The sequence below is a fragment of the Spinacia oleracea genome, chromosome 4, assembly GCF_020520425.1.
Source record: "Spinacia oleracea cultivar Varoflay chromosome 4, BTI_SOV_V1, whole genome shotgun sequence".
NCBI lineage: Eukaryota > Viridiplantae > Streptophyta > Magnoliopsida > Caryophyllales > Amaranthaceae > Spinacia > Spinacia oleracea.
In genome coordinates, this window is record NC_079490.1 from 180,969,678 (window position 1) to 180,991,054 (window position 21,377).

At 37.6% G+C, this 21,377-nt stretch overlaps 1 protein-coding gene and 1 long non-coding RNA gene across 2 annotated transcripts; both read right to left on the reverse strand.

The window, feature by feature from the left end:
• Nucleotides 1-12,677: 12,677 nt before the first annotated feature.
• On the reverse strand, nucleotides 12,678-13,825 carry LOC110781840 (uncharacterized). The gene is made up of 2 exons (XR_008932534.1): nucleotides 13,507-13,825; nucleotides 12,678-13,057 (listed from the first exon to the last, which is right to left on the reverse strand). It is a non-coding gene; the product is annotated as an uncharacterized lncRNA (long non-coding RNA).
• A 4,991-nt stretch (nucleotides 13,826-18,816) lies between these two features.
• On the reverse strand, nucleotides 18,817-19,335 carry LOC130472235 (uncharacterized). The gene has a single exon (XM_056842753.1). It carries the CDS (start codon nucleotides 19,333-19,335, stop codon nucleotides 18,817-18,819), a length of 519 nt encoding a protein of 172 aa, XP_056698731.1.
• Between the last annotated feature and the right edge of the window lie 2,042 nt (nucleotides 19,336-21,377).

A 21,377-nucleotide genomic window follows, 5' to 3' on the forward strand; every position in this document is an offset into this window, starting at 1 on the left:
TCTTGCAAGGGCAAACCGAGCAAGCTAATAGATAGTGCCGTAGCTTCTCTTGCCTCTCAAGGGAGCCGTGAGGTGGCTTCTCATGATTCCTATGATCCGTCCTTTTACGATAGGCGGGTGTATGACTTCCACGTGGACAAAGGGGATTTTGAGCCTTATGTCAATTATCCTTACCATCCACCACAACAAGGGTCCGTCCCTAGTTGGAATGAGGAGCATACCCCCACCTTTCCTTATTGAACGGGACCCTCCAACCTAATGTCACTCCCCTTACGTTCCCTCCTTATGATTATACCCAAATGGTGGGGGGGAGTGACTATTTTGGTGCCCTATGTACCCCACGGCGATGCCGGATGAGCGGCCTAGTGATTGGCCCGTGGGTTACACCGGTGGGTGGCAAGAATTACACCGGGGGTTGGGACGGTCCTAGAGGAGAGCCTCCCCAAGGCATGTATCCCCTAGAGCCCAATTATTCATGGCCCCCTTATAGCCGGGTTCCGGTTATGGTATATTACTAGATATTTATTTAGGAGATATATTATAATATTGTATTCCTTATGTAGGAGTTGTATTTTAGGGATAGATTTTTAGTATATTGGTTTCTCCTAAATCATAATATTCTAGTAATATTGTGTTTCCTAATACTAGGACTAGGGTTAGGAAGTTGGGGTATACAAATAGGGATTTTTATACCATTATGATTAACATGCTTGAGATCCTGAGCTTGAGAATAGTTTAGGGAAACACCTGTGATGTTGATTGATTGTATTGTTAATAACGGTTATGATTAATAATACAAGTTGGGAATTTATATTGTGTGTGCTTTGTCTAGATTGGTGTCTCGTACTATTCCTAACATACCCACTTGCTTTTGAGTTTACCCAACTCTTAAAAAGGTACAAAAGCATTTGGGGCAATCTTTTCAGGGCGGAGGGAGTACTAGTGAAGTTACTATTTGGAACATACACCCCTCCCCGCAAATAAACAAATCCCCGCAAGGACCTTCAAAAGACTATAATTCATTTACTGAAATCTCTAACCAGTGAACACTCCTTTGCTTTAAGAGTATTTGAAGGAAATAATGCCCTTGGTCCAAGTATATATTCAATGATAAGTCTAATATATGCGGTTCAGTATTAATTAACAAGTTAATAATTCAGTGAGATCAAGTGAGCTGAATGCCTAGCTAGAGGCCGCTTCAGTTCAAGTGGAATTAATGATATTAATCCACAGCTTATTCTTGACTGAACCCGTAGGGTCACACAAATAGTACGTAAACGGATCAAGTATTTAATGGCATTAAATACTCCATCTATGGATATTCGGAATCGACGGATCTTGGTTTCAGTGGGAGCTGAGATCGTCACAGGCAAGAAATGACTACTCCGGAAACGATGATATTGTTGGAAACGGAAATATGGATCGTATCGGAAATATAAATATTATCCAAGTCGTAGATGTTGCCGGAAACGGAAACATGGTACGTATCGGAAAATATTATCGGAAATGGAAATATTGCCAGAATCGGAAATATTGTCGGAAACGGAAATATTGTAAGAATCGGAAATATTATCGGAATCGAAAAATAATTCCGGAAACGGAAATATTAAATATTTGTTCAAAACGGAAATTGATTCCGGAATCGGAAATATTAAATATTGTTCGTATCGGAAATGAATTCCGGAATCGGGAATTTAATCGGAAGCGTATCGTACGAATTAGCATCGGACGAGGCCCGCTAGACGAAGGCCCAGCACGAAGCCAGGCCGTCGCCCAGCGAGCCAACGCGCACCATCGCACGCCAAGCCTCGACCAGGCCCAGCGCAAGGCCAGGCCCAGCCAAGGCCTTGGGCGCGCGCGCGAGAGCACAGCAGTGGGCCGAGCGCTGTGCGCCTAGCGTGGGCCGCAAGGCTTGCGCGGGTGTACGGTGCTCATGCAATGCTTGTGTGGGAATCCTGAAGCAATCGGGATTCGAAGTATGATTAAATCCTAAAACTATTAGATAATGATTATTTAATTAGAGTCCTAGTAGGGTTATAATTAAATAAATTAGTATCCTAATAGGATTCCAAAACCCTTTCCATAACTCTATAAATAGGTGCCTAGGGTCACATATTTTCAGAGATTATTCAAGTATTCAAAGTGAGTTTTTGAGAGAAAATTCAGACACATTCCTTGACTAAAAGTGCCGAAAATCTTTAGTACCTTAAGGGCGATTCTAGTTGGTCAATCTTAAGGCGGATCCGGACGTGCTGTGGACTATCTACGGAGGGACGACACTTGGAGTCCTAAAGACTTGTTCTTGTTCGGTTCGGGCGCAGCTAGGGAAGGCACGCAACAAAGAGTATGCATCTAAACTATGCTATATGATTATGTGTAAATAATATGTATTCCTGGCTAAATGGTTTTTCCGCATGATTTATGAATTGTCATATGTATCATAACCTAACAGTGGTATCACGAGCCTCTTATTATTTTCATAATCTAAATTGCATGAACATGGTTAAATATTACAAATTTGCAAGAATTAAAAGGGGTGATTAATTTTCGTAATTGTTAATTAATTGCAAATTGCGTTTATTTAATTATACGTACGCAGTTTTTCGGCAGTTTCTTCGTTACTCATCCAAATCGAGTGATTTTTGTGTCAATTCCGCATGTAAAAGGCATTCTAAAATTTTGACAAAAATAGTCTTTTTCTGCCGAACCCAGAATTCTCAAATTCGAAGCCTAACTATGACTTTTCGAAAGTTTTAGTTTTTCGAATGCAAAATTTCGTAAATTTAAGATGTTAAATTAAATATTTGCGATTCTTGTTGATAAATCTTGAATTTTTGATTGACCTACTGTATATGTTTAACAAGTTTGAATGCCTAGCCTTGTTAATTATGCAATCTAATTTGTAATTATGATTAATTTGTTGAAAATTAGAATAATTTAGAATTAATTTGATTTTCATAATTAATTATAATTTAATTAGAAACCTATGATTAAAAACCACCATAAAAATTGTAAATTTATGATAAATTTTAAATTTTTATGACCTAGGCTTGAATCCATGATAATCGGAATCAATTGAATAATAAATTTTCGATTTTTTGCCCTAAAATTATGAAATTAATATTATTTATTAATTTGTCATATAAATTTTTAAATTTTATGCAATTCGTTCATAAAACTTGCACGCACAAAGCAATGGACGCTTCGTGTTACCCTTAAGGGGTGTTGTATAGTGCGGGCATGCGACGACGAGCAAGGGAGCTCGTCGCCCATGCGGCACGTATGCAATGAGCAAGGGCATGGTGCACGAGCACAAGGCAGCAGCCCTGCCTTGTGTCGTGGGCTATGAGCTATGGACGAATGGGCATGGGCGAAGGCAAGGCACGGCAGTCGCGTGTGGGCAGCAAGCGAGCTGCGCCACAACGCGCACTGCCTCGCGCAAGCGCGCGCAGCCTCGCGCGCAGCAAGCGCAAGCTCGCGTGCCACGAGTGCTGCGCCCAGCGTCGATGCCTCGCGCAGCGAGCGATGGCTCGCGCACATCGAGCGCTGGCGAGCGCGCACAGCGAGCGCTGGCGAGCGCGCACAGCGAGCGATGGCTCGCGTACATCGAGCGCTGGAGCGCGCGCAGCGAGCGCTGGCGAGCGCGCACAGCGAGCGATGGCTCGCGTGCATCGAGCGCTGGCGCGCGCGCAGCGAGCACCATCTTGTGCGATGGCTTGCGAAGGGTAGAAGCAGCAGCTATGCGACGAGCGCATGGGCTGCGCGCACATGGCCAGCGATGGCTGTGTGCGTGTGGCCCATGGGCGTGCGATGCGTAGGGTGTTTGCGATGCGATTAGATCGTTTTGAATGTTTAATTTGAAATTTTCAGGTCACGTAATTTTAATCAATTTTAAAATTAATAATTTAAATTATTTTCTTGGATTTTAATTTTGAATATTGTAATTATAATAAATTTTATTTATTCTAATTATTTTACTAAAATTAAAATCATGAATTAATTTAAATACGACTGAAATTAAATTAAAATTTTTGGATTCAATTATAAATTTATATGAGCTTTAAATTTTAATTAAATTTGTATGTTTCCGGTTAGACTAGAAATACATTTTTATGTTTAAAATTAGTAAAGCATATGAATTTATTGGTTTAAGTGGGAGCCCTTTTTAGTCATAAACTCTTGATTAGGTCTACAAATCCTTAAGGTTAAAACAACTTGATTAGAATTAATAAGGACTGAATAATTGGTAGATTATTGGTGCCCTTGATTAATTGCTGCAAATGTTTACGTGATGCATAATGTGTTATACTAACCAGCTATGTGGGTCATTCATGATAATGAATGGGTGAATGGTATATATTGTATATGTACTGTTTTGCAGGTTATGAAGTGACTAGTATGGCCCAAATAGGATAGAAAATATGGTCTGCGTACCATTAATTTGAATGTAATTGGTCTAAAGTACCAAAGTCGTTTTTCAATTCAAATATGGTCTGCGTACCATCAAATAGTTGTAATTAGTTTTAATTATAGCTTATCCTATTTGAAGAAAATGGTGCCTTCCACGGAGATTTTCAAGACGGACTTTGAAGTTAAAGCTTCAAGATGAAGTCGGGCCATACTAGATCACATTTATCTTGTGCATGCTTTAAGTTATTTATTGCTTTAAATATGTCTTAATTATGCATAAGATTGTGGCTTGATTATGTTGAATGATTAAGGATTTTAGTTCACTTAAAATCTAACCAACATAGTAAGAGCCTTAAGTTCCAAACTTAAAAATTGAGTTAAAAGGTGCCATGCCAAAATATACACTTGCTTGGATATCCTTTACATCAATGTAGTAATAGTTTTCGCTCAGCGAGGTGTTACTTATTGGTCCTAAAGGGGCAAGGTACACAAATAATTGTGAGTACATGTTAGTTTTGGTGAAACTCAACGATATAAGTAAGGAGTCCTTTTATGTCGTGGCAAAATCGATAGGTTTACCTAATAAGTTCTTAGACGTACCTATCAACCAAGAATAGTTTCTAGACTATTAGCAAAAGGCTTTTGCTTACCTAAGATGTTTTAGGATTAAGTCGACAAACTGTGCTTAGTTCTTCAATGATTTTAGGATCTTGGAATCATTTTATTCACACCTGCCGGAACACATAACTTGAATAAAATGCTTAATAAACATTGAATTATGCATGTATGCTAGAATTTAAGTTTATTAAGAGAAACTGTGAATGGTTATTTATTTGTTTATTCTTTTCAAATTGTAGTTTTTAATATGGCAAACAACAATTCATTCAACATTCGATCAATTCTCGAAAAGGAGAAGTTGAACGGGAAAAACTTCCTTGACTGGCAAAGTAACTTGCAAATAGTTCTTATTTAGGAAGAAAAGGAGTATGTCCTAGATGAGGCGATGCCCGAAGCCGCAGGCGACGGGGTCACTCAGGCAGCCCTCAATCGTTGGATTGATGCCAACAAGGATGTGAAATGTCTAATGCTCGCCACCATGAGTGCGGATCTGCAGAAAACGTTCATCAACTCAGATGCTTTCACAATCATCAGTGAGTTGAAGAACATGTTCCAAGATCTGGCTCGAGTCGAAAGATTCGAGACTCATAGGCAAATTCTTGAGACCAAGCTTAAGAAAGGCGAGCCCGTAAGTCCACATGTTCTCAAAATGATTGGACTCATTGAGAATATGAGTCGGCTGGATCAGCAATTTTCTCAGGAAATGGCTATAGACACCATCCTCCATTCTCTTCATAGCGGGTATGATCAGTTCAAACTGAACTACAGTATGAATAGTCTGGACAAAACGCTCACTGAGCTTCACGGTATGCTGAAGACCGCTGAAAAGACGCTCAAAAGTGATAAGCAGGATGTGCTTATGGTGCGTGGGGGCAAGTTCAAGAAATCTGGAAAGAAGAGGAACGCTAAGAAAGGTGGCAACAAGGCCAGCCCAACTAAGCAAACTGGCGCCAAATCTGTAAAGAGGAAGGTCAGTCAACCCAATTCTGAATCCGAATGCTTCTACTGCAAGAAGAAGGGGCATTGGAAGAGAGATTGCTTGAAGCTAAAGGAAGATCAGAAGAACGGAACAGTCGTTCCATCTTCAGGTATTTTCGTTATAGACTGTATACTTGCTAATTCAACTTCTTGGGTATTAGATACAGGTTGTGGCTCACACTTATGTTCCAATCCACAGGGACTAAGAAGAAGTAGAAAGTTAAGCAAGGGTGAAGCGACCTACGAGTGGGAAATGGAGCACGGATTGCTGCATTAGCTGTAGGAACTTACTATTTGTCGTTGCCCTCCGGGCTAGTTTTGGAACTGGAAGAATGTTTCCATGTTCCAAGTCTTACTAAAAACATCATTTCAGTTTCTTGCTTAGATGCTAAGGGATTTTCCTTTTTAATAAAAGACAATAGTTGTTCGTTTTATTTTAAAGAGATGTTTTATGGATCTGCTAGATTAGTCAATGGACTTTATTTATTAGATCACGACAAACAAGTATATAACATAAATACCAAAAAGGCCAAAAAGGATGATTCAGATCTCACCTATCTGTGGCATTGTCGATTAGGACATATAAACTTGAAACGCTTAGAAAGACTTCAAAAGGAAGGAATTCTAGAACCATTTGACTTAGAGGATTATGGTAAATGCGAATCATGTTTACTTGGCAAAATGACAAAGCAACCTTTCTCTAAAGTTGGAGAAAGAGCAAATGAACTATTGGGTTTAATCCATACAGATGTATGTGGACCAATGAGTACAAATGCTAGAGGTGGTTTCAGCTACTTTATCACTTTCACTGATGACTTCAGTAGGTATGGTTATGTCTACCTAATGAAGCATAAGTCTGAATCCTTTGACAAATTCAAGGAATTTCAGAGTGAAGTAGAGAATCAATTAGGCAAGAAGATTAAGGCACTGCGGTCTGATAGAGGCGGTGAATATCTGAGCTATGAATTTGATGACCATCTGAAAGAATGTGGAATTCTATCAGAATTGACTCCTCCAGGAACACCACAATGGAACGGTGTGTCGGAACGGAGAAACAGAACCTTGCTAGACATGGTCAGGTCAATGATGGGTCAGGCCAAACTTCCATTAGAATTTTGGGGACATGCACTAAATACAGCTGCACTCACTATAAATAGAGCTCCGTCTAAAGCTGTCGAAAAGACTCCATACGAATTATGGTTTGGAAAGCCTCCAAATGTGTCTTTTCTTAAGATTTGGGGATGTGAAGTATACGTCAAACGATTAATTTCAGACAAACTTCATCCAAAATCTGACAAATGTATCCTTGTGGGCTATCCAAAGGAAACAAAGGGGTATTACTTCTACATTACATCTGAGAACAAAGTGTTTGTTGCTCGAGATGGTGTCTTTTTGGAGAAAGATCACATTTCCAAAATGACAAGTGGGAGAAAAGTAGACCTCGAAGAAATTCGAGTCGAACAACAAACTCTAGAGAATGCTCAAGATGACATTCAGGATGAAACTCAGAGATCTTTAGAAGAATCTGGTGAGAATCATGGTCAATCTAGAGATGTTACCCCGCGTAGATCGCAAAGATATAGATCTCAACCGGAAAGGTACTTAGGTATTTTGACGAACGAGAGCTATGACGTTCTATTACTTGAAAGTGATGAACCTGCGACTTACAAACATGCTATGACGAGCCCTAGCTCCAAGCAATGGCAAGAAGCCATGCAATCTGAATTAGACTCCATGTCTGAAAACCAAGTATGGGATTTGGTCGATTTGCCAGATGGCTACCAAGCCATTGGAAGCAAATGGGTTTTCAAACTGAAAAAGGACAAGGATGGGAAACTTGAAGTTTTCAAAGCTAGATTGGTTGCAAAAGGTTACAGGCAAGTCCACGGTGTGGATTACGATGAAACCTTTTCACCAGTTGCAATGCTAAATTCTATTCGGATAATGTTAGCAATCGCTGCATATTACGATTACGAAATATGGCAGATGGATGTCAAAACTGCTTTCTTAAACGGCGTTTTAACAGAAACTGTGTTTATGACACAGCCTGAAGGTTTTGAGGATCCAAAGAATGCTAAAAAGGTATGCAAGCTAAAGAAGTCAATCTACGGATTGAAGCAGGCATCCAGGAGCTGGAATATACGTTTTGATGAATCAGTCAGTGACTTTGGTTTCATCAAGAACGCAGACGAATCTTGTGTATACAAGAAGGTCAGTGGGAGCAAAATTGCTTTCCTAGTATTATATGTCGACGACATATTACTTATCGGAAATGACATTCCTATGTTGAACTCTGTCAAGATTTGGCTTGGAAAATGTTTTTCGATGAAAGATCTAGGAGAAGCACATTACATATTGGGCATCAAGATTTACAAAGATAGATCTAAAAAGATGATTGGACTTAGTCAAAGCACTTATATCAATAAGGTGCTTGATAAGTTCAAGATGGCGGACTCCAAGCGAGGCTACCTACCCATGTCTCATGGAATGACTCTAAGCAAGACTCAGTGCCCAAAAACACTTGATGAGCGTAGACGAATGAATGGGATTCCATATGCATCATTGATTGGTTCAATAATGTATGCTATGATATGTACACGCCCGGATGTTGCGTACGCACTCAGTGCTACGAGCAGATACCAGTCAGACCCAGGAGAGGCGCATTGGACTGCTGCCAAGAATATTCTGAAGTACCTGAAAAGGCATAAAGATGACTTCCTGGTCTATGGTGGAGATGATGAATTAATTGTTAAAGGCTATACGGACGCAAGTTTCCAAACCGACAAAGATGATTTCAGATCACAGTCTGGGTTTGTCTTTTGCCTCAACGGAGGAGCAGTAAGCTGGAAAAGTGCTAAGCAAAGCACCATTGCGGATTCTACAACTGAAGCGGAGTACATTGCTGCACATGAAGCAGCAAAGGAAGCTATATGGCTAAGGAAGTTCATAGGTGAACTTGGTGTAGTCCCCTGCATTAAAGGACCAATAGCCCTGTATTGTGACAATAACGGAGCTATTGCACAGGCAAAGGAGCCTAGACACCACCAGAGAGTCAAGCATGTACTTCGTAGATTTCACCTTCTACGAGAGTTCGTTGAAAGAAAAGAAGTCGAGATAAGCAAAATTGGAACTGATGACAACATATCAAATCCATTGACTAAACCTCTGCCGCAGGCGAAGCACAACTCGCACACTGCAGCTATGGGAATCAAGCATATTGGAGAATGGCTTTGATGTCTCTGTTTAATGTTTTGAAGTTTTAGAGTTTAAACCTTTGTAAAACATTATTGGTTAATCATTCACAATAAATGAAAAGAATTCATTTTTCCATTTAATTTGTGGTTTATTAAATGATGAGTCCCTTCAATTTGACGATATATTCAAGATAGACTGTCAGGACCAGTCCTGTGACTAAGAAATGTCTATCAAGTGAACTTGAATGTCAAAGGTTGAAAATGGTCCCTAGTCGGAGTTTTCTATAAAATTGGACGCATAGAAAACGTTAGACGATTAGAATGCAAGATGACTAGTAGTTCTGTTTCTTGAACTATGTGGACATGGCAATGTCATAATCATTTGCATAGATACTTACTTTGGGAACACTAGTATCGGACAAGACCTATGAAACTTTACTGTAAGAGATGAAAATCTGTCATAAGTAAATTTCATTAAAATTATTAGACACTAAATCCTCAATACCTGAGTGATTTGAGATTACTTGTTTGAGAACTGGTTACTTTGACGTTGACCAACCGTCGCACCGTAAAAGGAGGCTATAAAGGCAACGCTCAGGTAATCACCTATCAAACGAAGTCTAATCTCAAGATCGCAAGATTGGGATTGTCCTCCCATAAATCGGGATGAGATGCTTAAAAGTTGTACAAGGCCACTCGGAGAGCTAGAAACTGTGAAATGCATGGCCGTGCTCGGATGAATCATAGGCTATGATTATCTGTTTATATGATCAGTTGAACTCTGAAACCGAGGAACACCTCTGGACATAATAAGGATGACAACTCTTACCTTATGTTCAAGAGCAAGCATCGAGCGACAAAGGAATTAGGAAATGCACACTTGTCCCTAAGGACAAGTGGGAGACTGAAGGAAATAATGCCCTTGGTCCAAATATGCATTCAATGATAAGTCTAATATATGCGGTTCAGTATTAATTAACAAGTTAATAATCCAGTGAGATCAAGTGAGCTGAATGCCTAGCTAGAGGCCGCTTCAGTTCAAGTGGAATTAATGATATTAATCCACAGCTTACTCTTGACTGAACCCGTAGGGTCACACAAATAGTACGTAAACGGATCAAGTATTTAATGGCATTAAATACTCCATCTATGGATATTCGGAATCGACGGATCTTGGTTTCAGTGGGAGCTGAGATCGTCACAGGCAAGAAATGAATACTCCGGAAACGATGATATTGCCGGAAACGGAAATATGGATCGTATCGGAAATATAAATATTATCCAAGTCGTAGATGTTGCCGGAAACGGAAACATGGTACGTATCGGAAAATATTATCGGAAATGGAAATATTGCCAGAATCGGAAATATTGCCGGAAACGGAAATATTGTCAGAATCGAAAATATTATCGGAATCGGAAAATAATTCCGGAAACGGAAATATTAAATATTTGTTCGAAACGGAAATTGATTCCGGAATCGGAAATATTAAATATTGTTCGTATCGGAAATGAATTCCGGAATCGGGAATTTAATCGGAAGCGTATCGTACGAATTAGCATCGGACGAGGCCCGCTAGACGAAGGCCCAGCACGAAGCCAGGCCGTCGCCCAGCGAGCCAACGCGCACCATCGCACGCCAAGCCTCGACCAGGCCCAGCGCAAGGCCAGGCCCAGCCAAGGCCTTGGGCGCGCGCGCGAGAGCACAGCAGTGGGCCGAGCGCTGTGCGCCTAGCGTGGGCCGCAAGGCTTGCGCGGGTGTACGGTGCTCATGCAATGCTTGTGTGGGAATCCTGAAGCAATCGGGATTCGAAGTATGATTAAATCCTAAAACTATTAGATAATGATTATTTAATTAGAGTCCTAGTAGGGTTATAATTAAATAAATTAGTATCCTAATAGGATTCCAAAACCCTTTCCATAACTCTATAAATAGGTGCCTAGGGTCACATATTTTCAGAGATTATTCAAGTATTCAAAGTGAGTTTTTGAGAGAAAATTCAGACACATTCCTTGACTAAAAGTGCCGAAAATCTTTAGTACCTTAAGGGCGATTCTAGTTGGTCAATCTTAAGGCGGATCCGGACGTGCTGTGGACTATCTACGGAGGGACGACACTTGGAGTCCTAAAGACTTGTTCTTGTTCGGTTCGGGCGCAGCTAGGGAAGGCACGCAACAAAGAGTATGCATCTAAACTATGCTATATGATTATGTGTAAATAATATGTATTCCTGGCTAAATGGTTTTTCCGCATGATTTATGAATTGTCATATGTATCATAACCTATCAGTATTATCCAAAGCAATTGGAAACAGTTGAGCAGCTACCGGCCGGGAACTTCCACAATAAATAATTTTGGAGTAATATGGTTCTAGAAAATGTTGGCAATGTCCACTAAGATTAGCCTGTTTGCAACATATACAATATCTATTTCACTCCTGTAAAAGATTTGATGTCTGTTTAAGCTGGTTTTTGAAATTCAGATAATAAAATATTCTTGTTTCGCAAATAAAAAAAATGCAGAAATCACCATTGAAAAGAAAAAAGATTTCTCCAGAGAACATGATAATGTGACTTGCATTGCGGTATACTTTTTGAAAGTTGGAAAAAGAGTGACAAATAGAACCTGTATAATGCAAAGAGCTCCATAACGTGAAAGATTTACACCTTCTGAATCAAATCCAATAACCAACTGCCTTTCACGGGACGGGTTCAAAAGTTCCTTAGGAAGTTGAGATGCATTGGTAACAACATAAATCGGAACTACCAAAGTGAAGGTGTCATGACCTTGGTTCTCACCGCTCCCTACAATTACAAGAGATTAAGTTGGTAAGTTATATTAATTTGAATGTCATGCACATTGCTTCTATATATATAGAATGGTTTATAGACAGAAAATGAAACAAGGAACGCAATAATGCAGAAATAAGTCCTTGGATAGAAGGGTGTTGAAGACATGTCTGCAATTCAGGCACCAAAATCTGCACCAAAAACACATTTACGTTTGCAATATTTGTCAACATAACTAGTATTTTTGGTGGGTTAATTTTGAATTAGATGAAAGCCAGGGGGCCCCAGCTTAAGCGTAACAGACTGAGAAGGCTTATGAGGTTCTTCATAGAGTGACTTCCAATCAAGCGGTAAATAGACAAGAGAGAACGGGTACAAGGCAAGTTCAAGACCTAGAGTATACTGTAAAAGATGTCCTTGGACCACAATGTTTACAGGATTCGGAAAACGGCAGGGGGGGACTTTTTTTTTTTTTTGTTTTTGGGCGGGGGGAGTTCAGAAGAACAGCAGGCAAAGTACCCAATTTCAAAACATGTTAATAGTGAATCATAAAACGTAACCAATCAAAACACAAGGTAGGATGCATAGAAAGATAAAACTAATGGCCCGAATCCCTAGTTACTCACGAAATAAAATAAACTATCATTCAGGCCAAAAAGATTAGAATAAACAAAAACAGAACACAATAGATTGTTCAATGAACTTGACAGAAACAATAAAAACTAAGTTAGATGAAAAAAACCAAATGGCTAAACAATAGTAACTTACAAGTAACAATAACAAAAACAAGTACTTTGTATTAGAAATTTAGATTACACTTCATTTTTTCCCCTCCATTTCGTCTGATACCAATCCCCCTCGTGCATTTTAAACCACTCACGATTCTGTTCTAAAAACGGACAACAAGATCCTGAAATGAATTCTTCCAACAAAGTTAGGCACCATTAATATTTCGGAATTCGGAAGTGGGAACATCTTAAGTGCAAACCTTGCACACACCTAGACCTCTTCTCAGAAAACCCACCATTGACGAGCCCTACGACGGGCCATTGCTATTATTTTTATATCATCTGGGTACATATTGTAACAGACCAAACTATATCACCATTATAGCTAGCAAATGAAAAAAAATTGCTTAGATTCAAGGGCATGCAAGTTGCAACACTGCAGCAAGCCAGCAACTCTACTTTGTTCCTTCTAGTTCATAAACTAAATTGATCATTTCTCGAATCCCTTAAAATTCTAAAATTAAAAGAAATTACCCAAAAGGCCGTGCTTGGAAGCAATAAAAAATGCAGTAAATTAGCAAACATAGAAAAACAAATCCCACAAAAAGTTATGCTAAAACCCAGGGAAAACAAATCAGTAAACTACTGAAGTGGCAAAACCCAGACAAAATTACAATGTTTAACTACTACAACTACTATATAATAAGTAAAAACACAGAAAAACGGCGACATTCAGACTGAAAATCAAGTAAAATAAACGGAAGCTTATGGAAGAAATGGGTCAAAATTACCGGAATTAGCAGGAAGAGGAAGACAAGTAGTGTGAGGAAGCAGTGAGACTCCATTTGACGGGAATTTAGCGGCAATGAACCATAGCAATTAGGCCAATTAGCAACGAACAGAACTTGCTAGAGCGGCAGTGCCATCATAAATAGAAGTACCTAGGTCGGATCTAGAAATTTACCAATGGGTTCCAAATTTATTTCTACTCCGTATGATTTTTATTTGTTTATAAGAGTACACATAACAGCATGTACATTGGGGCTCTTGGAGTGGCTCTCCAAGTAGCTATTCAAATAGCTCTCCAACAAGAACTAGCTCTTGGCCAACATTGGGGCTCTTGAGTGGTTATTGAGGGGCTCTTGAGTAACTCTTCATGGAGAGCTACTTCAAGATAGCTCTTGCCCAAGAGCCCTCCAAGAGTTGGCTCTTGTTGAAAATTGAGGAGTAACTTTTTTAAAGTAGATAGTAACTTTGGGTAAAAATACAATTAAGTAGTAACTTTTTTACATTTAATATTTATGATTCAATAAAATGAAAAAACTAATATGTTTAATATTTTTTTACGGAAAATCTACAATAATGGTTATTTTTTCCTTCTCTATTTAACAAGCCTAATATTGGGCTACTTATTTGCAACTAAAATTATTTTGTCTTCTTCTTTTTAATCCATTGGTTGAAAATGAAATCTAATTATTGTTAATATTGCAGTAACCTAAAATTTTCTATCATAATTACTTAATCTATTAGTTATTACCAATAAATATTAACATTGTTTGATATATATAAAATAAATAAGAATTGACATGGGACCACCAAATGGTAAAAAAAATATTGGAGAGCTCATTTGAAGAACCAACCAATGTTGGGTGTTTTTAGGAATGAATTCTTGAGTGTATCTTGTAGAGAGATAATGGTAGAGAGATAGTGGAGAGCCCTCCAAGAGCTCTTTTGAAGAGTCAACCAATGTACGTGCTCTAAGTCATAACCTTACGTTTAGCTTGGGTCAAGTAATAATTGATAAAATAAAATGACTGCAAAATGACAGTATATAAGGGTCAAAAATTTATTAACTTGACCCATAGTCGGATATGTGACCCTAAATCAAGTTAATACATTACCCAAAAAAAAAATCAAGTTAATAATTTTCGGTGTGGGGTAACATATCTATCATGTTGCTTTGCAACTTGCATTTATTTAATTTATTAACTTGTATTTGTCTATGCAACTTGCATTTTTCTGAGCGCGTGTTGCTGACAGTCATGCGGCTATGTATGTTTTTGATTTATTTTATTTTACCTTTAAGAAAATTTAGTATGAGAAATTAATGACCTTGAGTCAAGATTGTAGAAAAAAAAATATTTAAGTAAGAGATATGTCAAGTTAGTAGAAGATGAGGTGGAAGAAGGTGAAGGATGAGAGAGAAATTATTAATTAATTGACCGAAGGTCAAGGATGGACATGGTCTAAACGGTTAGGGTTGATGAAAGCCTAAATGACACTACTAATATATATATATATATATATATATATATATATATATATATATATATATATATATATATATATATATATATATATATATATATATATTGTACTCCCTCCAACCGAAAATTATTGTCAAGTTGCTTTTGACGTGGTACATCTAAAAATAATACTCATGTTAGTTTGTGATAGGCTTTTTCAAGATAATATTACCCCTAATTTATAATGGAGAAAGGAAATTGACGATAATTTTCACTCTACAACTAGTTGTATATATATATATGCCCACAATAGCCCTATAATCCTTCTTCAAAAAATCATTCTTATGAATAGTATGTTGACGAATTTGCCTCTTAAATACTCCCAGTACACCTTACTAACCTTAGTCACCCTTCATCTTCGGGGTCTAGTTAGAAGTCGATCAACCTCACTGCACCGGGGCTCCTATTGTCCTACAATGGCGACCGTTTTCATCTTCTTTCCCCACCAACCAAACCCCAAAATTCCTTCACTTCCCTCTCTCTTCTCTACCTCCTCCTCCCAAATCTATCTACTCCTCCGATGAGTTTCTTCATTGTTGCACGTAGACGAGAAGTACGCGTCGTGGAAGTCTGTGGTGTCTGTCCTCTGCGAATGGATCGTTAATCAAAACCTTGTATGGCCTTCCTCTTTTCCTGGTACTTCATCTCCCTTAATTTCATCAATTCTAGGGTTTCAGATTTTATGATACTGCTATTTCCATTGCAATTGACGGATTTTTTTATATTAGATTTTGTATTTGCTAAATTGGTTGAATTTTTTGAGGGTTTTGTCTTTGCTTGTTTTACTGTTACAAAAGAAGTTTAATCAATATTATGTAGAAGAGAATCACTGGTGAAAATGTGAAATTGAAGTGTTTTTGAAATGTGATTAGTTTGATATCAGCATAGCTTCTTGTTGAAAAAATGTGTTTGGATTATAAGATGCAATTTTTGCTTTTTAGTTGTTTGCATATGATTCATACTTGGGATTTATTTGTTTTGCAAAATTTTCTTGATTTGGGTGTTGAATCATTTATAGGGAAGAATCAACTTATGAACCATTTTATGATTAACAAGAGTTGGTATGTTGTTGATTTGCCTGGATGTGTGCTCCTAGATTTTGAGTTTTATGTTGTGGGCAATTTTAATATTTTTTTGACCCTATTTTGTGTTGGGCATCTACATGTTTTATAATGCAATCCAATGTGATTACATGAGCTATATATTTGTATAATTAGACTTTGTTGTCAAATTAGTGACAAGATTGTGCATGTCTCACAACTATTTACCCGATCTGATTATGTGACCTTTATATTTGTACAATTTCGGTTGGACTTTGTTGTCAAATTATTGACAACATTGTGTCTCACAAGTGTTTACAAGTTACAAATGATTGTAATGTTAAAACTATTATCTGGTATTCATGGCTGTCATCAACGTTCACTGAGTGGTGCTTCAGATAGGATTTAACAGATCTTGCTCATGAGCTAATTAAGGTTGATTCAATCGAAGCTTGACTTGAATGAGCTCACCTCAAGCACAACTCAGTTCTAGACCTTAAGGACTTAATATGAGCACCGTTGGGTCTGGAGAAGTTTAAGTTTTGTACATCTTTACTACTATAATCATGTTGAGAAGGAACAAGGTAGTTATGAATTGAAAGTCATGTTCTTTGTTCACACGTCCTAAAGATTAAAAGAAGTAATGTTTGATTATTAAATTGGCGATTGTATTATTTAATTGCATCTAGAGTCGACCTTTGAATAAAATATTAAATAACGCGCGTAAAGTATAAGAGGATAAGCTTCAAAACTCTTGGAACGTATGTTCCTTGATCGAGCATGACGGGGGAGTACTCGGTCATAGTGTCGTTTACTTCTAAAGATGATACAAGACGTTGTATTACTATTTCATGCGAAGGAAATTCCGTCAACTTATGTGTGGCACATGTTATTATTTTATTTAGTGTTTTGAGGGATCCAACACTAGTCCATTTGGTCATAGGAGGAAGGAAACCCGTTCAATGCTTATTTCAATCTTAATTTAATTGTAAAGTCAAGAGTCGCGTCAAAAGTCGAGTCTTGTGGTTATGATTGGATGTTTTTGGATATGGATTTTGCATGTGAATTTCGTTATTTATTTTGGAGTGAAGCATCATTAGCTTTAGTCTTTGATTTATCTTGTAGTACTCAGCTTTTGCTGATTACGTACTTTCATATCTTTGGTCATGGCCCGTGCCATAATGACCCTATGATGATCCATCAATTGCACTTACGTTGTTGGAGAGTAGCATTTTCTAAGCAGGACTTCTAGAGGTGACGTACTTGCAAGTGAAGTCAACATTCGGGATGGGAATTGCATTTGTTTTAAACTCTATTCTTAATAATGTCTAGACAGAGCTTAGTTAATGAATTATTTTATTTAAAGTTGGATTTTGGTTTGGGAGTTTTACGGTTCCAAGTTGTATTAAAGGTCATTAACTATATTCTTTATGTTTGAAAGTGATTATTTCCACTGTGTAATTCTGGTACTAGCTTTCGCCATTATCACGGTGGCGGTAATATTCTAGTAATTCCCTTATTTAAGTAAAAAAAATGGTTTTATGAAAGCAAATTATTATTAGGGTGTTAAAAAAAAGGTTATGAATAAATTAATATGATGTTTTATTAAATGTTTTATATATTCTCTTTTCCCTATTTTATCAATTAAAGTGAGTTGAAATGAATCTACGTTACTAGAATAGTTCGTTGCTTAGTCTTCGGCTCACCGTTTTATTTTTTGTTTTAGGTAATGGTGGGGACGACAAAAACGAGTAGGGGAGAGGATTTCACTTTAACATTGTCCACCTAGTTAATGTTTCAGTTGTAATAGTTTAAGTACATACTCTTTATTAAGTTATTTTTATTAAGTAAATAAAAAGAAAATTATAAATAACGTGGTGATTTAAAGTTATTATTACGATTTTTGCCTTGTAATTCCCATAGAGTGACGACATTAATGTCCAGACAAAATTAGGTTAATTCTGCTGATTAATTACTTGAATTTAGATGTTGGGGCGTTACATAAGTGAATTTATTTTTTCAAGAAAATATTAAACTTTTATAAGTTTCTTTAATAAAAATATTCTAAATATAATAATCAAGAACACATTAGGAGGTGACACGTGCCATTAATGATGTGTCTTTCAGTATATATACTGTAATACCCCGAAACTTTTAAACTCGATTTATTAAAATTAATAATATTTTATTAACGTAATTTCGTTTTAATTATTAGAAATTTTTTTTAAAATTTTGTTATTTTAAACGTTTTTACGATTTATTTTAAACGATAAATTTATAAACGAAAATTTATTTATTTTTCGTTAACGATATATTTTACGAGACTTTGTTTTAATTAAACTTTTCAATTTTTAGTAATTTCCTAAAATAGCAATTAAAATTCAGAAATTTGGCCTAACTACTTGAAATTACTAAAATGCCCCTAAAGGACAAAATTTGCAATTAGCTTCTTCCTCCCTTGCTTTCCACGTACATGGAAGAAGGAAGTCATTCTTTCCTTCCTCTCTTCCCTTATTTCAGTCTACATTCATTTCCTTGGAGCCCAAGAACTTTTATTCTTCTAAAAATCCACCTAATTACAAATTGAACCAATTTCAGAATTATTTCAATGCAAAAATCAAATTAACAAAATCTGAAATTTTGTTCCCTTGTTCCCTTCCTTTTCGACCCACTATCCACCACCGTCAACTACCGCATCCACCACACCCAGCCACCCCCGTCGCAGACTCAACCCAATTCCCTCAACCCTCACCACCTAGTCGTCTTGTCCACCGCCCAGAACCAACCGAGAAACACCACCCTTGCTTCTCCCCTGCTTCGCAACTCCCTTCCCCTGCCTCCCTCTTTTCGTTCCCCTCCCGCAGCCACCACAATCACACCGCCACTCTCCAGCCACCGCACAACCCCCTAGTAAATCCCCGCCCTCGAAAAGACCCCGGTGAAGGGCTGCTTGCCGCCCAGACTTGACCGGAAACCACCCCTCTGCTTTCCCCTGTTCGCGCGACCATTCCCCCCTTCCTTGCCGTTTCGCCGCCGCGAAACCACACCACCACCACCACCGTCTCTCCGGCGCTTCCCTGTTGCGCCGCCTCCCAGTCCGCCCAGAACCTCCGCCCAAACCTCCGGTCACCATCACCCCTCTCCTCCCCTGATTTCTCCCCTGTTCGCGCCCCTCTCCCCCTTCCCTCGCCTGTTTCTGCCGCCTCAAACCACCATCACCGTCGCCTCTCGGCGCGGTTTCGCCGCCTAGGCTGAGCCCCCAGCCTCCCTCCATTCTTCCTCCTCCTCGTGTTTTCCTGTTGTGCCCCCCCTTGCTGCTCGTGCCCTTCAATTTCAGAAACAAAGTTTCTGAAATTGAAACTTCTTTTATTCCTCCTTATTTAAGTTGGGCCAATCAATTGGGCTTTGGGTAAGACAAACCTGAATTTCAGATTATCAATTCCTTAATATTCATGTTTTAATAAATTTTATGATATAATTATTTACTAATGAATTATTATTATTTTCAGGAAATAAATAAATTTGATTATCGAGTTTAAGAAAAATAAATTACCGTACTAAATTTATCAAGGACATAAATTAAATAAATCTTGTGTAATTGATTTAGAATATATATATATATATATATATATATATATATATATATATATATACTTCGATTGAAATTTCCATAAATTATATTTATCACTAAAATTGGTGTTTAATTATATTTTCATTAAAACTATGAATTTATATATTTCTAACATTATTATTAGAAAATTCGTTATTTATAATAATTCGAAATTTCTAAGTTAAATTATTACCATATTAATAACTAATTCAATGGTTTAATATTCAAAATAAATCGGACTTGGAACTCAGGAAGAACGGTCCATCGAATAGGAAGTATAAACTACGGTTGAGGTAACATCTATTGCTAACACCCACAGTCCCCTTATGAAATGTGTTTTATGAGTTTATGAAATATGTTTATAATGATGTGTTTTATTGGATTGTGGGATATGAAATATATTTATAAGTGTGTTTTATGAATGATGATATTTAAATGTGTTTATGAATGATTTTATAAGAATGATGTTTTATGAGTTACGAATAAGATACAAAACATGATAAATAAAAGTGTAACAGGTTCTGGCAGTTAGTGGGGTTACTATTTCTAGGTCGTGCACGTACCGCCGTACCGCGGGACACCCAACAAGGGAGAGTGCTCCTTGAGGGTTACCGCAAGCTAAAAGAGAAACTATTTAGGTACGGGCGTATGTCCAACAAGGGAGAGTGCTCCTTGAGGACTATCGCAAGGTGGGAGACGTCCCGTAAGGCTAGCTTATCAGTTACCAAGTAAAATGAAGGTTTTATGAAAGATAATGGGAACTATTAAAGTTTCAAGTTATAAATAATGTTTTATTATAATGCATTTATGAAAGTGTTTTACTATGTTCTATTCTCCCTGATTGCAAAGTAAATAAAATGAATTGAAATGAGTTTACGCTGTTAGGGTAGTATGTTACTGGGCCTCGGCTCACGATGTTGCTTTTGTTTTAGGTACGAAGAAGATCAGGGGATGCCTTAGAGTGAGGATGCAACCATCAAATTCACGATCGATGCTTAATAAAGATAATCATGTATCACTAGTAATAATGGAGGAACACATTAAACTCTAAGTCAAATTTTAATTATTGAGTTGGATTTTAATATTTATGTTTAATCAATGATAGGAATATTTATTGAATTTCATTTAGATTTCGATGTAAATATTAAAGAATTAATCGAAGTGAAGTATAATTACTCTTACTCATCAGTAGTCAGTAAATGTAAAAAGGTTATGTCGCCTTGTATTTCCCACGAGGGAAATACGGCATGTGACGCTCCGACTAAATTAGGGTTTCCGCTGCTAATTAAAGATAATTAACCTAATTAATGGTGTTTAGAAGTCGGGGTGTTACAGTTTGGTATTCAGAGCCAAGGTTCTGGACCATAAGTGCTAAAACTTACGGGTTTTGCACGTAATAAAATTCAATAGGTTTTAAGCGAAGAGTTTCAAGAAATAAGTTAAAAAGAATATGTTAAAATCATGCTAAGTTAAAATGAAATGAGTGTGAGTGATAGGAACGGAGAACGTGACGGGAATGTTTTCTTTATTATGATTTGCAGAATTTCTTAGTCTAATTTCAAGAAGAAAAGATTATCTGAAGCGTTGTATCCTTGCGATCAGATCGGCAATGACTTCAAGCGGAAATATTCCTATTGACGGCACTAGAAACGATAACGATGTTAACGATGGCAATGGTAATCACAAATCTGCATTAACGCTGGAAG

Bases quoted from the DNA above. Each gene is read 5' to 3' on its own strand.
- LOC130472235 (XM_056842753.1), bottom strand. From the start codon at position 19,335: ATGGAGGGAGGCTGGGGGCTCAGCCTAGGCGGCGAAACCGCGCCGAGA.